Source organism: Streptopelia decaocto (genome assembly GCF_964273445.1).
Source record: "Streptopelia decaocto genome assembly, chromosome: 16".
Lineage (NCBI taxonomy): Eukaryota > Metazoa > Chordata > Aves > Columbiformes > Columbidae > Streptopelia > Streptopelia decaocto.
Genome location: NC_138671.1, coordinates 12,239,515 through 12,256,066, shown reverse-complemented (window position 1 = coordinate 12,256,066; position 16,552 = coordinate 12,239,515). Strand labels below are relative to the sequence as shown.

The 16,552-nt window shown below is 48.4% G+C and overlaps 1 protein-coding gene across 1 annotated transcript; it reads left to right on the top strand.

Moving 5' to 3' along the window:
* Window positions 1-4,568: 4,568 nt before the first annotated feature.
* Window positions 4,569-9,876, top strand: LOC309446742 (growth arrest-specific protein 7-like; the record flags this gene model as incomplete). The annotated part of the gene is made up of 5 exons (XM_082066742.1): window positions 4,569-4,607; window positions 4,789-4,912; window positions 6,566-6,645; window positions 8,965-9,063; window positions 9,763-9,876. The coding sequence occupies 5 exons, from the start codon at window positions 4,569-4,571 to the stop codon at window positions 9,874-9,876; spliced, it is 456 nt and encodes a 151-aa protein (XP_081922868.1).
* Window positions 9,877-16,552: the final 6,676 nt, after the last annotated feature.

The window sequence follows — 16,552 nt, the reverse complement described above, 5'->3', positions numbered from 1 at the left end:
CGAGCAGCCCAGAAGGGCTTCTCCCAGCCCGTGGCCTTGCAGGGCTGGGTGGAGAGGCCGAGCTGAGCTCCTGGTCCCCGAGCCCCCCAGAGCGGGTTCCCCACCCCACGCCATCCCCGCGCTGCCTGCTCCAGCCTGGCCGGGCAGTGGGGGTGCCCAAAGCCTTGGAGCGGGACCGTACCTGGAGTAGTAGAGTTCTCCTCCTAGAAAACACAGCAAGGGAAGAACGGAGGGATGGAGGTGCTGGGTGTCGGTGAGAAGGGCTGGGTTGAGTGGCTGGGGCACTGGGAACGGGAGAGAAGGGCTGGACTGGGAGCAGGGCAAGCAGGAACAACTGGAGAAGGGGAGAGCAGGAAGGCTGTGGCGGGTTCTGGAGGGGGTCGCTGTGTTGTGGCCGTTGCCGGGCACCAGCGCTGCAGATGGAACACGGGCCGTGCCATCACACCTGGGTTGCGTGGGCACTCTGGTGTGGGCTGCGCCGCAGGGATGGGGGTGACCCCCTCAGTGGTGGTTATGGATGTACCAACCTGCCTTTTCACCAGTTTCAGAATGCCAACCACTTCTAGTTCCAGGCTGCCTTGAGCGGTTCTTGCCAACCGTCCCGCCATGGCCGGCAGCCACCCTCACCCCTCAGAAAGGTTTTTCTCCACTTGGTTCCTGTGGTAGCTGAAGTTGACCTCAATGTTGATGCCATCCCTTTGCAGGCTCTGCTCTCGCTCTGCCCCTGTACAGCACAGCCACTCTTCCATGTGGGCACGAATGGCAGCACAAGGCGGAACCTGGCTAGAATCCAGGAAGACTCTCAAGCCCTGGGGGTGCCAGTGAATTCAAGTGGTGCCCAAGTCATCTCCTCCTCCCTTCTAGCATTGGGAGGAAAGGGGGCCGCCAGAAATGTAGAATGCATCTTAAGTGCGGGCTTGGTGGCTGGTGCCGTCCTGAAGGATGTTGGCTTCTCTGCCAGTGGGACGTTGGTGATGACCAGAAGCAGCTGGGGAGGGATGGGATCCACCTGCCTAGGAGAGGCGAGGGAATGTTTGGCAGCAGGCTGGCCAGCTTGGTGAGGTGGGCTTTCAACTGAAGGGCTGGGGACAGTGTCCCAAGTGGCAACGCTCACGCCACCACATCCAGCTGGGGAAGAGAAGCCAGGCCAAGCAGAGCAGCGACAAAAGCTCCTGAGCTGCCTCCCAAGATGAGAAGCAGCAGGCCAAGCACCTCCAGGGTGTGTATGGAAAGTACCTGAGGTGGAATTCACTGCTAGTTTTTTCTCTTCCATAGCATTTTGGGACCATCCTCCTCTTGGAAAAAGCTGAAAAGCTGAATTTCCAAAGGAGAGAAATTGGGCTTTTTCTTTCTGAGCTCTGCAGAAACTCAGCAAGTTGAAGGCTGCGATAGGTACTTGCAGCACAGAGACGTTGGCTGTGTCCCTTCCCGCTGTAGAAAGAACAGACTGCTTCGCCAGCCTCGCGTGAAGAATTTTCTCCTGCTATCCAATCTGAACGTCCCCTGGCGCAACGCGAGGCCATTTCCTCTTGTGCTGTCTCTTGCTCCTTGGGGAGAATTTCTTTATCCAGGGCAGGGTACAGCCCTGCAGGCCAGGAGCTGCCGGCTTCTCCGGGAGAATGCTGTGGGATACGGTCTCAAAGGCTTTACTCAAGTCTAACGACACAACATCCACAGCCTTTCCCCCATCTCCTAGGTGGGTCACCTTGTTGTAGAAGGACGTCAGGTTGGTGAAGCGGGACCTGCCTTTTCCAAACCCATGTGGAGTGGCCTGATCACATGGTTTTCTTGCATGTGCTGTGTGATATCACTCAGGATGTTGTGCTCCAGGACCTTCCCTGGCACCGAGACCAGAATGACAGGTCCCCGGATCCTCCTTCCAGCCTTTCTTGTAGATGGGCGTCACATTAGCCAACTCCCCGTGAGTGGGACCTCCCCAGTTAGCCAGGATTGCTGATGGATAATGCAAAGTGGCTTAGTGATCACCTTGGCCAGCTCCCTCAGGACCCTTGGGTGTATCCCATCTGACCCCATAGACTTGTGGGTGTGCGAGTGGTGTAGCAGGTCGCTAACCGTTTCCCCTTGGGTTCTTGGGGCTCCATTCTGCAGCCCAAGCCTGTCTCCTGTCTCAGGGGGCTGGGGACCTGGAGCACAACCACTCTGACTCTGAAAGACTGAGGCAAAGAAGACACTTAGTACCTCGCCCTTTCCCTGGTTATCAGTTCTCCTTTGATTCCCAAGTTGCGGCCGCAGCTCTCTATTCAGCCAGGCCGGAACGTCTTCCCCGCCGGCTCGTCTCTAGGCAGACGGGGCCAGCCTGCTCCTGCGCCTCTAAGATTTCCTTCTGGAAGAGAGACCAGTTTTGCTGGGCTGCTTTGTCCGTCAGGACTGCTTCCCAAGGGACTCTGCCAAGCAGCCTCCTGAACAGCTCCAAGTCTGCCCTTGGGAAGTGCAAGGTGGCAGTTCTGCTGAGCACCCCGCTAACTTCTCCCAGAATGGAATACTCAATCGTTTCATGGTCACTATGCCCAAGGCGACCTCCCCGTTGCCCACGAGTCCTTCTGGATTTCTTGTGATGGGATCCATGCAGGGTTTGCTCATGTCAGAGCTCACTTGTTGCTGGTGACAGCTTTGCTGTTGGGGACACCGCTTTCCAGCAGCCCATGAACCAACCCCACTGGTGCCCAGTGCCCTGAGCTCTGCAAGTGGGAGCCCTCTGTGCACAGGGACCCCCTGTCCCCGGGCCGGCCGTGCCAGCACCCCCAGCCCCCTCCAGCCCCAGGAACCCCGAGCGAGCGGAAACCACGGCTCTGCAAATACCAGAAAAAGTCAGAGAGCACCGGTCTGAAAAAACATGAAGAAATGTATTTATGGAGAAAAACACAAGAGTAAACCTCTTTACAGAAAAAAACCCAAACTACAACAAACTAGATACAGAAAAAAACCCAATAGAACAAACTAGATACAGAAAAAAACCCCAATACAACAAACTAGATACAGAAGAAAACCTGAACGCCAACAAACCAAACAGTACGAACACGCTAAAATGAAGAAACTGCAAAACTCCCTCTCCAGTAGTCTACCCCACCCTACCAAGCCCATCTTCAACATCCACGTCCAGATCTTCTCCAACTAGCCATCCACCTCCATAGCTTCTCCTAGATCTTCATCAACCTCCAATTTCTCGTCCACCTCCGCATCTACCTCCATTTCCTCCACCCACTCATCCACTTCCATGTCTTCTTCATCTTTCCAATCCGGGTCCATCCTCTGTCTTTTCCCATTAAGAAGGCAGCGCCGTGCGCAGTGTGGTGTAACCTAAGGCAAAGGCCAAGCAGAAATTGCATTGGTCTCCACCTCTGGCTTCTCCTGTTTGTAGCTGCACAGTGATTGTAACCCCGGGTCCTCTTTCTCTGTACACGGTCACCTTTGGTCCAGTGTGATGAGTTGGTTGGGTCTCAGACTGCTGAGTTGGTTAAAACTGGCGTATCTCCTGTCCTCTGCCCACGTTTCTGTTATCTAGTTCACCCAAGGATGCACCCAAGGATTATCATCTTTGCAAGGCGTCAGTGAAGTCCTGTTTCTCGTACAATAAGTTACACAGAGCTAAGCAAGGCTGGGCAATAGTGATGTGGGTTAAAGGGTTGGCTCTCTAAGTGTCTTTAGTGACGTGGGGTAGGGTTAGAAATAAGTGTCAAGTGTCAAGAGTTAGTTCTTTAAGTGTTAATTAATTAACTGTCAATTTCCTGTATCACTCCGTAGGGATATTGAAAAGAATGAATTAGAATACCCTTGAGGAGAAGGAATAAGGAAAGGGCAGAGCCCCGTGTGCAGCGTTGCTTTCCTGCAGCTCCCTCTGGCCCCTGCTGGGCCAGGCACAGGCGCTTTAGAACCGCACAGGGAACCAATGCAAGTGATGCCTCAAGAGCCTTGTGACCTGTAGCAAACGGCAAGGTGCTAACAAACTATAATCATCCAAATTTAGTGTGAAACACTCTAACTGGCTAAAGAACAAATGTGACCTATTTTATAATAGCTGCATACAAAGCAAGTGATTTTTATTTTGTATTTAGGAAACTTCAGCAAGTGAGGTGATGCACATGTGTTAATGATGTTTATTTGTTAAGACACTTTACTGATTTGCTTGTATAAGTTCAGTAATGATACTGATAAATGAGGGTTTGAAAACCTGAAAGAGTAATTTAAATAATCCGTTGTAACCAGGTCTCAGGTTCTACATTTCTACAGAGTGAACTGCTGCTGCTGTCATGAACCTGAATTAGTTTTTCTGAAATAAGTCTAAAAGTTCCTATTGTTAGTGTTTCTGGTGAGCGTATATTGAATCCAGAAGATACTTAAAAATAAATTTTGGAAGAGACCTGAAATTGTTAAACTATTTAGATCCTAAGAGAAGGAAGTGGAAGTGTCTTTGTGATGCTGGTTAACAACATTTGGAAGAAGCTCCAGCTCCCCTTTCTTCCAGCAATAGTGAGAAGGTTACTAAGAAATGTGGGAGCCTGATGATGCCTTCCGTACTGTGCCTTTCTAAGGACCTATGAAGAGTGCAGATGCTTTTGCGATTTGTCGATGACAACTTCTGTATGATGGTAGGATGCTGCTTTGAACGCCACAGGATGCCCTAAGAACTTGAGTCCCAGTTAGGACCCAGTTTTATACAGAGTCTGTGACTCCTGGTTGACAAATACTCTGTGAAGGAGTGAGAGATGGCTGAACGAGCTGGCACCTCTTTTCATCTAAAACACGTGACTCTTCTTTAATTACTCCAAGGCCCGGAAAGCGTTGACGGAGAGACAGAAGGATCTGGAAATGAAGACGCAGCAGCTAGAGGTGAAGCTCAGCAACAAGACAGAGGAGGAGATTAAGAAGGCGAGGCGGAAGTCGACTCAGGCCGGTGAGTGCCCGTGTGCGTCAGCGCCCGAGGGGAGCGCAGCCCCCTGGCAGCAGGAACCGGGTGGATGCAGCTGCCCATCCACCTGTGTGTTGTTCATGGTATTGTAGCTGCAAAGTCCAAGTGATCTGTGCTACAAATCCGTTGGGTATTAAATCCTCTGAAGAAACAAGTCCGTTTTTTCCAGGTCAGATGTCCCCAAATTATTATTTTGACAGTAAAAGCAGGTGAATTACTCCTTTGTTTAATGAAAGTGCTGAGATAACAGAATATGAAAGTTTCAAAGTCAGGTTCAAAGAAGCTCTGCTAAGGATGGGGTTGGAAGGGACTGAGAAAGCTCATCCAGTGCAATCCCCCCATGGAGCAGGAACACCCAGATGAGGTTACACAGGAAGGTGTCCAGGCGGGTTGGAATGTCTGCACAGAAGGAGACTCCACAACCTCCCTGGGCAGCCTGGGCCAGTGTTCTGTCACCCTTACTGAGAAGTTTCTTCTCAGATTTAAGTGGAACCTCCTGTGTTCCAGTTTGCACCCATCACCCCTTGTCCTGTCGCTGGTTGTCACCGAGAAGAGCCTGGCTCCATCCTCCTGACGCTCCCTCTTTCCATATTGATCCCCATGAATGAGCCCCCCCTCAGTCTCCTCTTGTCCAGCTCCAGAGCCCCAGCTCCCTCAGCCTTTCCTCACACGGGAGATGCTCCACTCCCTGCAGCATCTTGGTGGCTGCGCTGGACTCTCTCCAGCAGTTCCTGTCCTGCTGGAACTGAGGGGCCACAACTGGACACAAGATTCCAGGTGTGGTCTCCCCAGGGCAGAGCAGAGGGGAGTTTGGTGTGATTCTCCCCAGCGCTCTCCCCCACTTTGTGCCACTGGTATGATGTGTGGCGGGGGAGGATTTATGCATCAAACTGTTCAGGAAAGAGTAATTGAGCCTCATGTAAAGAAGAAAGAGATTTTATTAGGCAGAAAGCAGTAATCTCTGAGACATGCCCTGCAGATTTCCCACCCACCTTTCCCTCTCTGTCAGAGTTGTGCAACAAAGGAAAAATCAAAATATTCGCAGCTTATTGTGTCACTGCCCTGAACGCAGGAGGAAGCCGGAGCTCAGCTGGAATCGTGCGTCTCCAGAGGCTGGAGGATGCGTTAGTGTGCGGCTGGGCTGGGGCAAATCAGTGTCCAACCATCTCAGACAGCTGGAACCTGTTTAAAACAGACCCATCGTAGAATGCAGACTCACCTACAGAGCGCTACCCCATAGCTCAATAACTCCTTGATTTCCCATTTTAATGATTTTATTTTTTAGATGTAACTTTCGGTCTATGACCATTTTTTTTTTAATGAAGTAGCTTGCTTTCATAGTTCTGGGCATTTTGTAAAATATTACTCTGTGTTCATATTTCCCTTTTAAAATCTTGTATTTCCCCCTTACTCTTTCTCACTCCAACCCCCTGATCTTTTACCACACCTCATGTGCACGCATTTGGTTGACGTTTTGTTGCACCTGACAAATATGATGTAACAGAACTACCCCCAGCTCCACCAGATCTGACGTTCAAACTCTCTGTGTCTCTCTATAAAAGCTGAACTGCAGTTTCCTTCTGAGCTCTGTAACACTGGCCAGAGAAGCCTCACGTGTTGCTGTCTTGGACTTTCCAGGGGATGACCTGATGCGCTGCGTGGATCTTTACAATCAAGCCCAGTCCAAGTGGTTTGAGGAAATGGTGACCACCACTCTGGTATGTAACTCTGTGTAGCATTTTATGAGTATAACACGGCTAAATCGTAATGGCACAAAACATTCATCACTCGTAGGTGGTGACAGGGCAGAGCAGTGGGAAAAACGGGGTGATAAATCTCCCACTGTATTTCCTTCTTATCAGGTCTAAGAAAAACTCTTATCATTAGGGGAAGGAAGAAATAATTGTTTCTTTGCAGAGGCATTAAACCAGTTCAGGGCTGCTTGGGGGCCAGAACGCTGGAATAGTCCCCAGGAAGGATGAAGTAATGCACAAGAAATACATGTAAAACATGGTAAATCGCTGAATCCACTTACACATCAATGAATTTTTGTGTTCTATGATTTTACTATTCCATCACAAGTATTGCCAGCTCAGAAGAGGCATGCTTTAATTGCCTGTTGTTCTGTTTCTCTGAAGATAACACAGCTCACAGTGTTCACCATAAGGGCGTATTCCTTTGGCGTTAGTCACCAAGATGCCAAGGTACAGCTTTGATGTGCTGTATTCCTAGAAATACCTGCACTTCGGCTGTAGGCCTCCTCCCTCATGTCGTTCCTTAGAGCCCTTCTGGACAACAGCCATTTGCTTTCAAAAGCAGGAAATAAAACTGTCTTTTGCCTGTATTTTTCTCATTGGACAAACACAAAACGGTGAACAGCTCCTAATGAGAAGCAGGGTAATAAATTGCTCAGCATTTGGACGTGTGTCAGTGAACTGTTTAAACTGCAGTAAATAAATAAATGCAGATGGATGAGTGGAAAACCAAGAGGTGGATATCTTCCCAGAAGCAGAACAAGAGAGAAAAGTTGGCATTCCTATACATAAGGAATCTGATTCTCACCTTCACTGGTGGCTTCTCACTGATAAAAATGACACTGACCATCAGTGCCACTGGCGTCTGTTAGCTGCATATTTGCTCCAGGAGAAGTACGACGGAGAAGTGTGCTAGTAAATAGCTCAAGAGAGAGGTCGCAGCCTGCAGGCTGCACAGCGGGTTTGTCAGTTGTGAAACGCAGGCTGACAAGCATTCGAAGGTGAGTCTTGGTAGACGTGAATATGAAGTGTGAATTGAAAAACAGTCTGCATCTGACCAGCTCACATACAGATTGGTCCATATGCAATACAAAGTCGAGAGAGCTACGAGCTGAAGGTGTGTGTTCACTTGCATAACTTCCTCCGTGAGGTTTCTGGTGCAGATACAACACACGTTCTGCATATGGTGTTCTCACCAGCCCTAGCACACTGGGTTCTGCGTTCTGGTCCTGTGCATCTGTGCCCTGCAAACGAGACTGAGTTTGCAGAGGGTCATATTTTCCGTGATGACAGTACATCAACTGGCACAGCAATGGGAGCTCAGTCTATTTCAGTCCTGTCCATACAGTCAGCTCCTTTGATTTTCCTCCTCCCCAGGCAGATCATCTGCCACCTGAGATTTTTGTGCTGTCACGAAGCATCTTTTTCCCCAAAGACATTTAACAAATTGCAAATAGCACAGAGAAGGCAATGTAGCCGCCTGCCTGCTCGTACATGCCCAGGTTGCACTCCACCATGGTGGCCAGGAAGTGGACATCAGAAATGCCCTCTGAAGGCAAGGGGTTTTTTAAGATTTGGCCCCATTGGTGTCCCTGTGAATACAGAGCTCTTAGTGATACATCCATGTCCATTACAGCACGTCTTACAGGCAGACTTCCCCAGCATCCTGCTTCCACTGCTGCCGCCCAGATGGACAAGGAGGGACTAAGTGCAGATGTTGGGGTAAAATATCAGAATCCAGGAGAAGAGGGAGGCAAAAAAAATCAGGAGGAAAGTTAGAAATCACCTGCCTTTTCAACTAAAGCGTTACTGAGGTCTGCTTACTGACAGCTGAGCAAGGGGCAGACTTGTCGCGGCTCATCATCTGGTGAACGGATGAAACTGCTCTGAAGGGGGTCGCGTTAGACCAAGTGCAGTCAGGCCCTCTGAGCGGCACATCGCAGGGCAGTCTCCTGCTCCCTCAGGGCTAGCGACAAAGCATGAAAAGCTTCTCGCAGGAAACAGGTTCCCTCTTGTTTGCAGCATCCCTGAAGACAGGGTAGTCTCAGTCCTGAAAGGTTTCAACCTCCTTTTCTGCCATTAGGCTCTGGCTGAAGTGACTTTTGTTGCTTGCTGTCTCTGATTCTCTGCAAATAGAGGGATGTACAACCATGGAGTTCACCCGCAAAGCGTGACCCTGGGGTGTTATCACACTGACTAACAAGATTTTGTGTGTTATCCTTTCTCTGGGCCTTCAAGCTCAGCTTCCAAGAAAAATAAGGCCTTGTTTTCCTTCATGTCCAGGAGCTTGAGAGACTAGAAGTTGAAAGGGTGGAGGTGATTTGGCAGCACCTTTGCCAGTACACACAGCTGCGTCATGAGACAGACATGTTCAACCAAAGTGTAAGTCTGCTTGTCCTTTGGTCTTTACTGCGCTTCAGCTGGGCAGAACGGTCGCTGTCCTGGCCTGATGGATGTGAAAAGTGTATTAGTCAGCTGGTTAGTTTGCAACAATACTGGACTGACACCCTACAGTCCTGCTCCTCTGAGATGCTCTGATCCTGGTTATATTTCATACTGCTGGATCACAGCATTTGCTGGGGGAGACACAGTGAATTGAATGACGTTTGGCCAGCATGAGCCATTATGAGCTCTCCCTGCATGATGCACGACTCTTTGAGGTCCTCTGTTCTTGAAGGAAGACGCTAAATGGTTTCACTGTTGTGGGAGGGAGTATATCTTTATTTTATTACTAAAAAAAGTCTAGTTTTGAAATATTAAAATATGGGGAATGTATACTGACCTCAATACATGGTTATATTTGGTGTAAGGTGCAGATTGCAGGACAGGAGTCAGAGACCAGCCGGCCAATGCCTGGCATAGGAAGCCTGGCTTTGATGTCCAAAATCTGCCTCCTCTCCCCGCTATGAGGCTTCACGTTCAGATCTGGCTGTTGTCCACCGGGTCTCACATATGTGTGCTTCTCACTTGTATGCGAATACAACGTAGGTGTGCCCAGAGCTGCTCTAGGCTTCTGAGCAATGTCTGTCTCTGCTTGGAAATGTGCCCTTGACATTTTGATTCTTGTTTTGTTCATTTTAGACAGTAGAGCTCGTGGATCAGTTGCTTCGGAAGGTGGATCCTGCGAAAGACAGGGAACTGTGGGTAAAAGAACACAAAACTGGAGATATCCGGCCTGTGGACATGGAAATATAGACTGATTTATAGTTGTATGTGATGAGTCCAGTGCATTAACCAGGCTAATGTTGGATTGCTAAGGGTCAGAAGAGCATAGGGAAAAGTTTGTTCCACTACTCGACACCTTGTAATTTATGCCTGTGCAGGCTATCTCTGTTACATTTAGTCATAAAAGTGGTCCTCATTGTGCTGAGCCTTAAGCACCAGACATTCCGGGGTGAAAGAACCAGATGTGTGTTTCCCACCAGGGGTTCCCAGTTGCACGCAGCTTCCAGGAGAAATCTGCTTTCTGGTACGGAGAGAGCTCTGTTCTTCAGTGACTTTGTGCTCCATCCCTTGCATGACTATCTCTATACAGTATGTTAGAACAACCTCGCAGCGAGCCTCTGACTAGTAAGTAGATAACTGTTCAAACATGATGCGGGACGCAAGGAAGTCCTGATCATGAATCCCAGGTCTGTCACTGACTGCTTTCATGGCCATAGGCAAGTCAATTAAGTTTTCTGGCTCCCCCATCTATAAAATACGCATATCTTGCAGTAATGTTGTGTGCATACATTTATTTCATGTAACAGTTTCCCACCATGGCAATGAAGTGATGGCCCTTCTCCCAAAATCTATGGAGAAGACTCCCATTCTTACTGTTTTTTACTCCCTCTCAGGGATACATAAACCCATTATCATCATGATTTCTGTTCTAAGCCAATCAATAAGGCTGCAAGGGTTACCATCACCATTATTTATCAGGAAAGACTTGGTGGTTGTGCTATACCTACCTCATTAGCTGTCTGGGTGCCCTCAATGACAGAAAGAGGTTCTATACCAAGGAATAAGTGAGATGTTCAAAACCCTTCCTGCTTTTGCCAGAAGTTTTCTCACAGAATCTCCCTAAAGACAGTCCTCTTGTGGCGCGGAATGACCTTATAACCCTTGAGGTTATAAGGAAGGTATGCATTTCTTTACGACGTCGGACACACAGGGAATCATTTCACCTAATGCGTGTGTAAAATTACAGTAGCTGTGAGTTTGGTTAAATGCAGTAAAGTGTTACATATTCATGAAAGTTTTAGGAACGCCTATACATATTCATAACCTGTCCCCGAGAAGGCGGTTCGTATTACAATGAGTTCCATGAGACCATTTCCATAGTCTCCACCTCTGGCTCCTCCTGGTTGCAGCTGCGCAGGGATCGTGACCCCGGGTCCTCTTCTCTGTGCACGGTCACCTTTGGTCCAGTGTGATGAGTTGGTTGGGTCTCAGGCTGCTGAGTTGGTTAAAACTGGCGTATCTCCTGTCCTGTGCCCACGTTTCTGTTCTCTAGTTCACCCAAGGATGCACCAAGGATGCACCCAAGGATTATTATTTTTGCAAGGCGTCAGTGAAGTCCTGTTTTTTGTACAGTAAGTTACACAGAGCTAAGCAAGGCTGGGCAATAATGATGTGGGTTAAAGGGTTAGCTCTTTTAAGTGTCTTTAGTGATGGGGGTAGGGTTAGTTCACATATTCATAACCTTTCCCTGCTTCTCATTAAAATGAGTCCCCGGTAATCATTTCCATAGTCTCCTCCTTGACCCCTCCCTGTTACGCCTGCGCAGTGCCGTCTGGTGGTCTTGAGGAGGGGTCTTTGGATGAAGGCTCCTTCAGCCTCATCACAGTGAACTTTTTACCTTTGGCTCATTATGTTGAATTGACTGGAACCCAAGCTGCCAAGTTGATTGAAACCAGACTGGTTCCCCCCTTTTGCTGTAAATCTTTGTTATCTCCTCTTCTCAAGTTTACAGTCAGGTGCCTTAAGTTTATGTCTAGGTGCTGTAAACTTCTTACCTTGGCATTCGACGAGGTTCTCTTTTTTCTTAACATAATGGGTTACACAAAGCTCTAAAATAGGCACCCTTAAAGTGTTAGTTAGTTAGTTCCCTCTACCAATTCCCCGCTTTTCAGGAAGGTTAGTAAATTCTTCTACTAATATGATGATTCCCCATTTAACATGTTCTCTGACCACAAGTAAGGCTACTTCTACATGAGAAGACTTATCTTTCTCCCTCCAAGAACAAACAAATTCTAATGTTGAACAAAACCTTCGAGTTGCTCTTTTGGGGCAGCTGATGACCAGGTGGCTGGTGCCCCGGCAGAAATGGCATCTGTTGGGCTGCAGCGGGAGCTCGCGCTCTTTGGCGTGGTGACCCCGCTCACTGCAGTTCTAGCGCTTCTCTTTTGGGTTTCTTCTTCCCAATGCGGGAAGCACCACCCAGGCTGGTCCCCCGAAGGACCAAAAGGTGATTGTGAAAAACAGAGATTTCCAGGTTGCACCCGGGTTACCCCCCGTGGTGTTTCACAGGCTTTCTTCACTCTAGAATGGTGAATCCAGGCATTCCGTTCTCTAATGTTGGTAGCAGTGAAGGATATCAGGGAGTCTTGAAATGGACCTTCCTATGATGGTTTCAAAGTTCCCTGAAAGACTTCACATACACATAAATAAATGTGGCCCTCAGTCAGAGGATCTAACAGCTGGAACTCCAAGCCTTGGTATAATTTTGTGTATCAATGTTCTAGTCACCTCCTAAGCTTTTGCTGTCCTGGTAGGGAATGCTTCTGGCCAACCTGAAAAAACATCAGTTAATACCTGTGCCTTAATATGCATGATGCTGTTTTCTTAGGAAGTTGAACGGCTTCCGATAGTTTCAATATCTCCTCCGCATGTTTGATCTGTTTGCCTCGAGAGTTCAAAAGTCCCTTTTCTTTCCAAATTGCTCTGTGCACATGCACAACCCTGAAAGCATCCTTGGAGTCAGTATAGATGCTAACAGTTTTACCTTGAGCTAGTTCCAGAGCAGAGGAAGGGCAATTATTTCTGCCTTTTGCGCGAAAGGATTTTGAGGCAAAGGCCCAGGTCACCTCACGGCTCGCTGCTTCCGTCCATCAACCAGTTTCAGCGTTTTCAGTAGGAATGTCTTTTAGATCTGGTCGACTGGATGATGTTGCTTCGATGGTCTCCAGGCAGTCATGATGAACTGGTTCTCCAAAGTTACCACTGAGGAAAGAAGCTGGGTTGACAATGTTAGTGACAATAATTTCTACAGTATCTTGTTAGACACTGTGGGGGATACTAGCACAGTCATTTTCTGACCCATGGCAGATCTCTGGACCTCCTGTATATTCAGTACCACTGCAGCAACTGCCCGCAGGCATCCAGGCCACCCCTTTGCAGCTGCGTCTAACTGGAGAAATAGGCCACTGCTTGTCGATATGGGCCAAGATCCTGTGCCAATGTACCCAAGGCTATTCCCCATTTCTCATGAGAGAATAGGGAAAATGGTTTACTCACATCTGGGAGTCCTAGAGCAGGGGCTGACATCAAAGTCTTTTTAAGTCCTTAAAGGCTCGTGTGGCTTCCTTATTCCATTGCAGGTGTTTCTGGTCCACAGGGTCCAGCTCATGCACGTCTCCTTGGTTCTAGTAGTGATTAAAATGTCATCCACGTACTGTGGCTGTGTACACATACGCAGGCAAGTCGCAAGAAGAGCCAGAGGCCACGGATGCATTTGCAAAGAGCAAGTTTCACTTTAGTTCCCTCTCTACTGGGGATCTCCGAAGCCGCACCTGAGCTCCCAGCAGAGGTGACAGCAGCGGGGACGCAGGCGCTGGTCAGTCCAGCCCTGCTGGAAGGTCACTGGGCCTGCTGAGCTCGCCTGTATTTCACGGCTTCAGGCAGGTGCAGCCTCCCGCTCTTTCTCACAGCAAAGCAGGAATCTCAGCCATAGTGATGAGGTGCCTGGAGTTTCTCACAGGCCTGTGTTATCTAACACAGAGGTTCTGCTCATCAAGCACACAAGGTCAGTAAAACAATTAGTGTGATGTGTGTGCTTTTTCTACAGACAGGTGCAAGTCACTTGAGCGTATTTGCATTTAAACAACCTCCTTGCCAAATCTTCTGCTAGATCGCCATACATTCCACCCCCTCGCTCGCGTGACTTGCTTCTGCTGGGGCCAACAAAGCCAGAGTTGTTCATTTGGGCTTGTGAGGTGTAGCACAGAGCAGTTTACAGGGGCACACAATAAACACCTACAGAAAAAGGAAAAACCATATTTCTACAATAATCAGGTGTCCCATTCATCTTGTCAAGGAATTAAACTAGTAATTCAGCCAGGCATTAGTTCCAAAGATACAAGATGTTGTCTTCCATGCCGGCTAGTTCATCATCTGTGTCGAAGCAATACAGGACTTCAAAATCAAAGCAGCATTTGCAGCTACTGCCTACTCAGAGAAACAACAATAAGAAACATCAGTGTTAAAATCTCTTAGCATAGCACAATTCTGTAACACAGCGGTGGGGGTTGTCACCTTCCAGTAATACATAGGCTGCTGCTCCAGCTCCTTCAGCTGGTATCACTCTGGGTTTAACAACCTGTTGTGGGCTAATTGCCTACACAGACTGGAAAGTCGTGGCCTGCACTTTTTCATATTGGACTTCAGTTGGATGTTGAGTCTGTGATACCAATAACATTGTTCCGGTGCTGTCTCCTCTAGATAAAACACAGGTGTTCACTGAAGATACCTGACATACAAGAACTCGAGAATCTGATATCAGTAAAGGATGTAACATAAGAGGAGAAGTCAGGGTACAAAACCACACAGCATTCTCTGGAGTCATATGAATTTTTACATCTAGATCAATAGGCTGCAGCCCCACTTCACAATCCATTGGTGTGAATAATTTCATTTCCGCAGTAGTTAGTGCTGACGCTGTATCCACAGAAGTGTATACATATTGCCACCCCCTAGATGGGGGTACGGGGCCAATATAATCAACCTGACAGGTATTCAAGGCCCACTGAGCCCCTTTAACCTTTCCCCATGCTCTTAAATGTAGCTGTGTACAAGCAGCACAATGATGTGAGCATGTTTTACAAGTATATAACAGCAAAGGGGTTTGATTGTGACCAATGTCCCGTGTGTGCAGCATGAGCTGATCCATGTCCACAAGCTATATGCACATTTAGAGCTTGAGCATGCAGCTCAGCAGAGTCATATTATCTGCTTGCTTACTGTTTTGAGACTCAAATGAATCAACTTTATTGTGCTGTGCTATTAACCCTTCACAAGGGGAATCCTCCTCCACGGAAGACGTAGGGATGAAAATTCTCCAATGCCCTAAAAATCCTAAAAAGGCAGGTAATTGTTTTATTGCAGGTGGTACAGAAAACTGCTGGACTCTGTGCTGTGCTTTATCTGGTGTTTCTCTAAGCTGCCTATGCCAAACTATTTCTAAAAATAGTACAGTAACACAAGGGCCCTGTGTTTTCATCAGAGTAATTGCCCAGCCTTGGTCCTGCAAATGCACCTTCAAAAATTCAGCAGCTGCTTCAGTTTCTTGTTGTGACACTGCCATAATCAACAGATTATCAGTATCATGGCAATCAGTAACAGTACCCGACCATAGTGCTATATCAGCTACTATCATCTGGTGGCAAATGGAGGGACCGTGTTTGTATCTCTGAGACAATACTCGGCAAGTATATTGCTTTTGTTGCCAGGTAAAGGCAAACTGGTCTTGCACTGAGGTGGCGGGGGGTGGAGGGTGGGTGCAGTGTTGGCAGGGGGGCTGGGGCTGGTTGGCTTTTCTGCATAAGCATAACTTCTGCAAGCAGCAAAAAAATTGTGATGGTATGATCCCGCTTATTTCTGAGTGTGGGATACCAGCTTGTACTAAATCATTCCACATTAGTGTTCTCATCACCTGTGCTGTAACTCTCTTCAGTTTTGCCAGATTTCCATTATCCACCACCCAAACAGAGGGTCCTGAAATTACAGCCCCAGTTCCCCTCAAGGCATTTGCCAGAGTGCCTGCGTTACCTGTAGCACTTGTCACTGCTACCCTGTCCGAATCGGATCCATAATCAATGCATACGCCACCCCCATCTGCTGCACTAAATCAGTACTTTCCTCCATTGTGCACCAATTTCCGTGGGACAACACAGATTCAACAGGTTCAGCATATGCTGTTAAAACTGCTGCACACGAACACTGATACAGCATAGGTGCAATAATATCTTGCCTGTCCGGACCTCTGACAGCTTGCAGCTGAGCATATCGTTGTTGCATCTGATCATCATAGGCTATAGGGCTTAAGAAATCTTTTTCATCTGCTCCCAGTCCCTTTGAATATGTCAGTGCTGAGACGAGATGCAAGGGCACAAACGCCCATTTTTTCGGCTCGGATGAGTCCTGAGTTGACTTTTCCAGCGCAGGCAGCAGCTCTCGGTTTCATCACCGGTGCCTCTATGAGACATTTACCAACCTCTGGGACCCCTGAGGGCCACAGCAAAGTTCGCTCTCTCCTGCTTGTTTGGTTTCTCTTTTCTGCTGCTGTGCGTTGGGTCTGACAGAACAGCAAGGAAGGCATCTGAGGATGCTGCTGGCTGGGGAGCGAAGGCTTTCAGATCCAGCCCTGGCACAGAGAGCTGCTGTCCCCAAGGAGGTGACATGCTCCTCATGAGGCCGGTCCCTTGAGACCTGCCTCGTGCCTGCAGACCAGCGTGGAAATCACTGGACACAGCCATAGAAACAGAGAATCATAGAACCATAGAATGCCCTGAGCTGGAAGAGACCCACAGGGGTCACTGAGTCCAGCTCCTGTCCCTGCACAGGACAACTCCAGAATTCACGCCACGTGTCTGAGGGCGTTGTCCAGTCG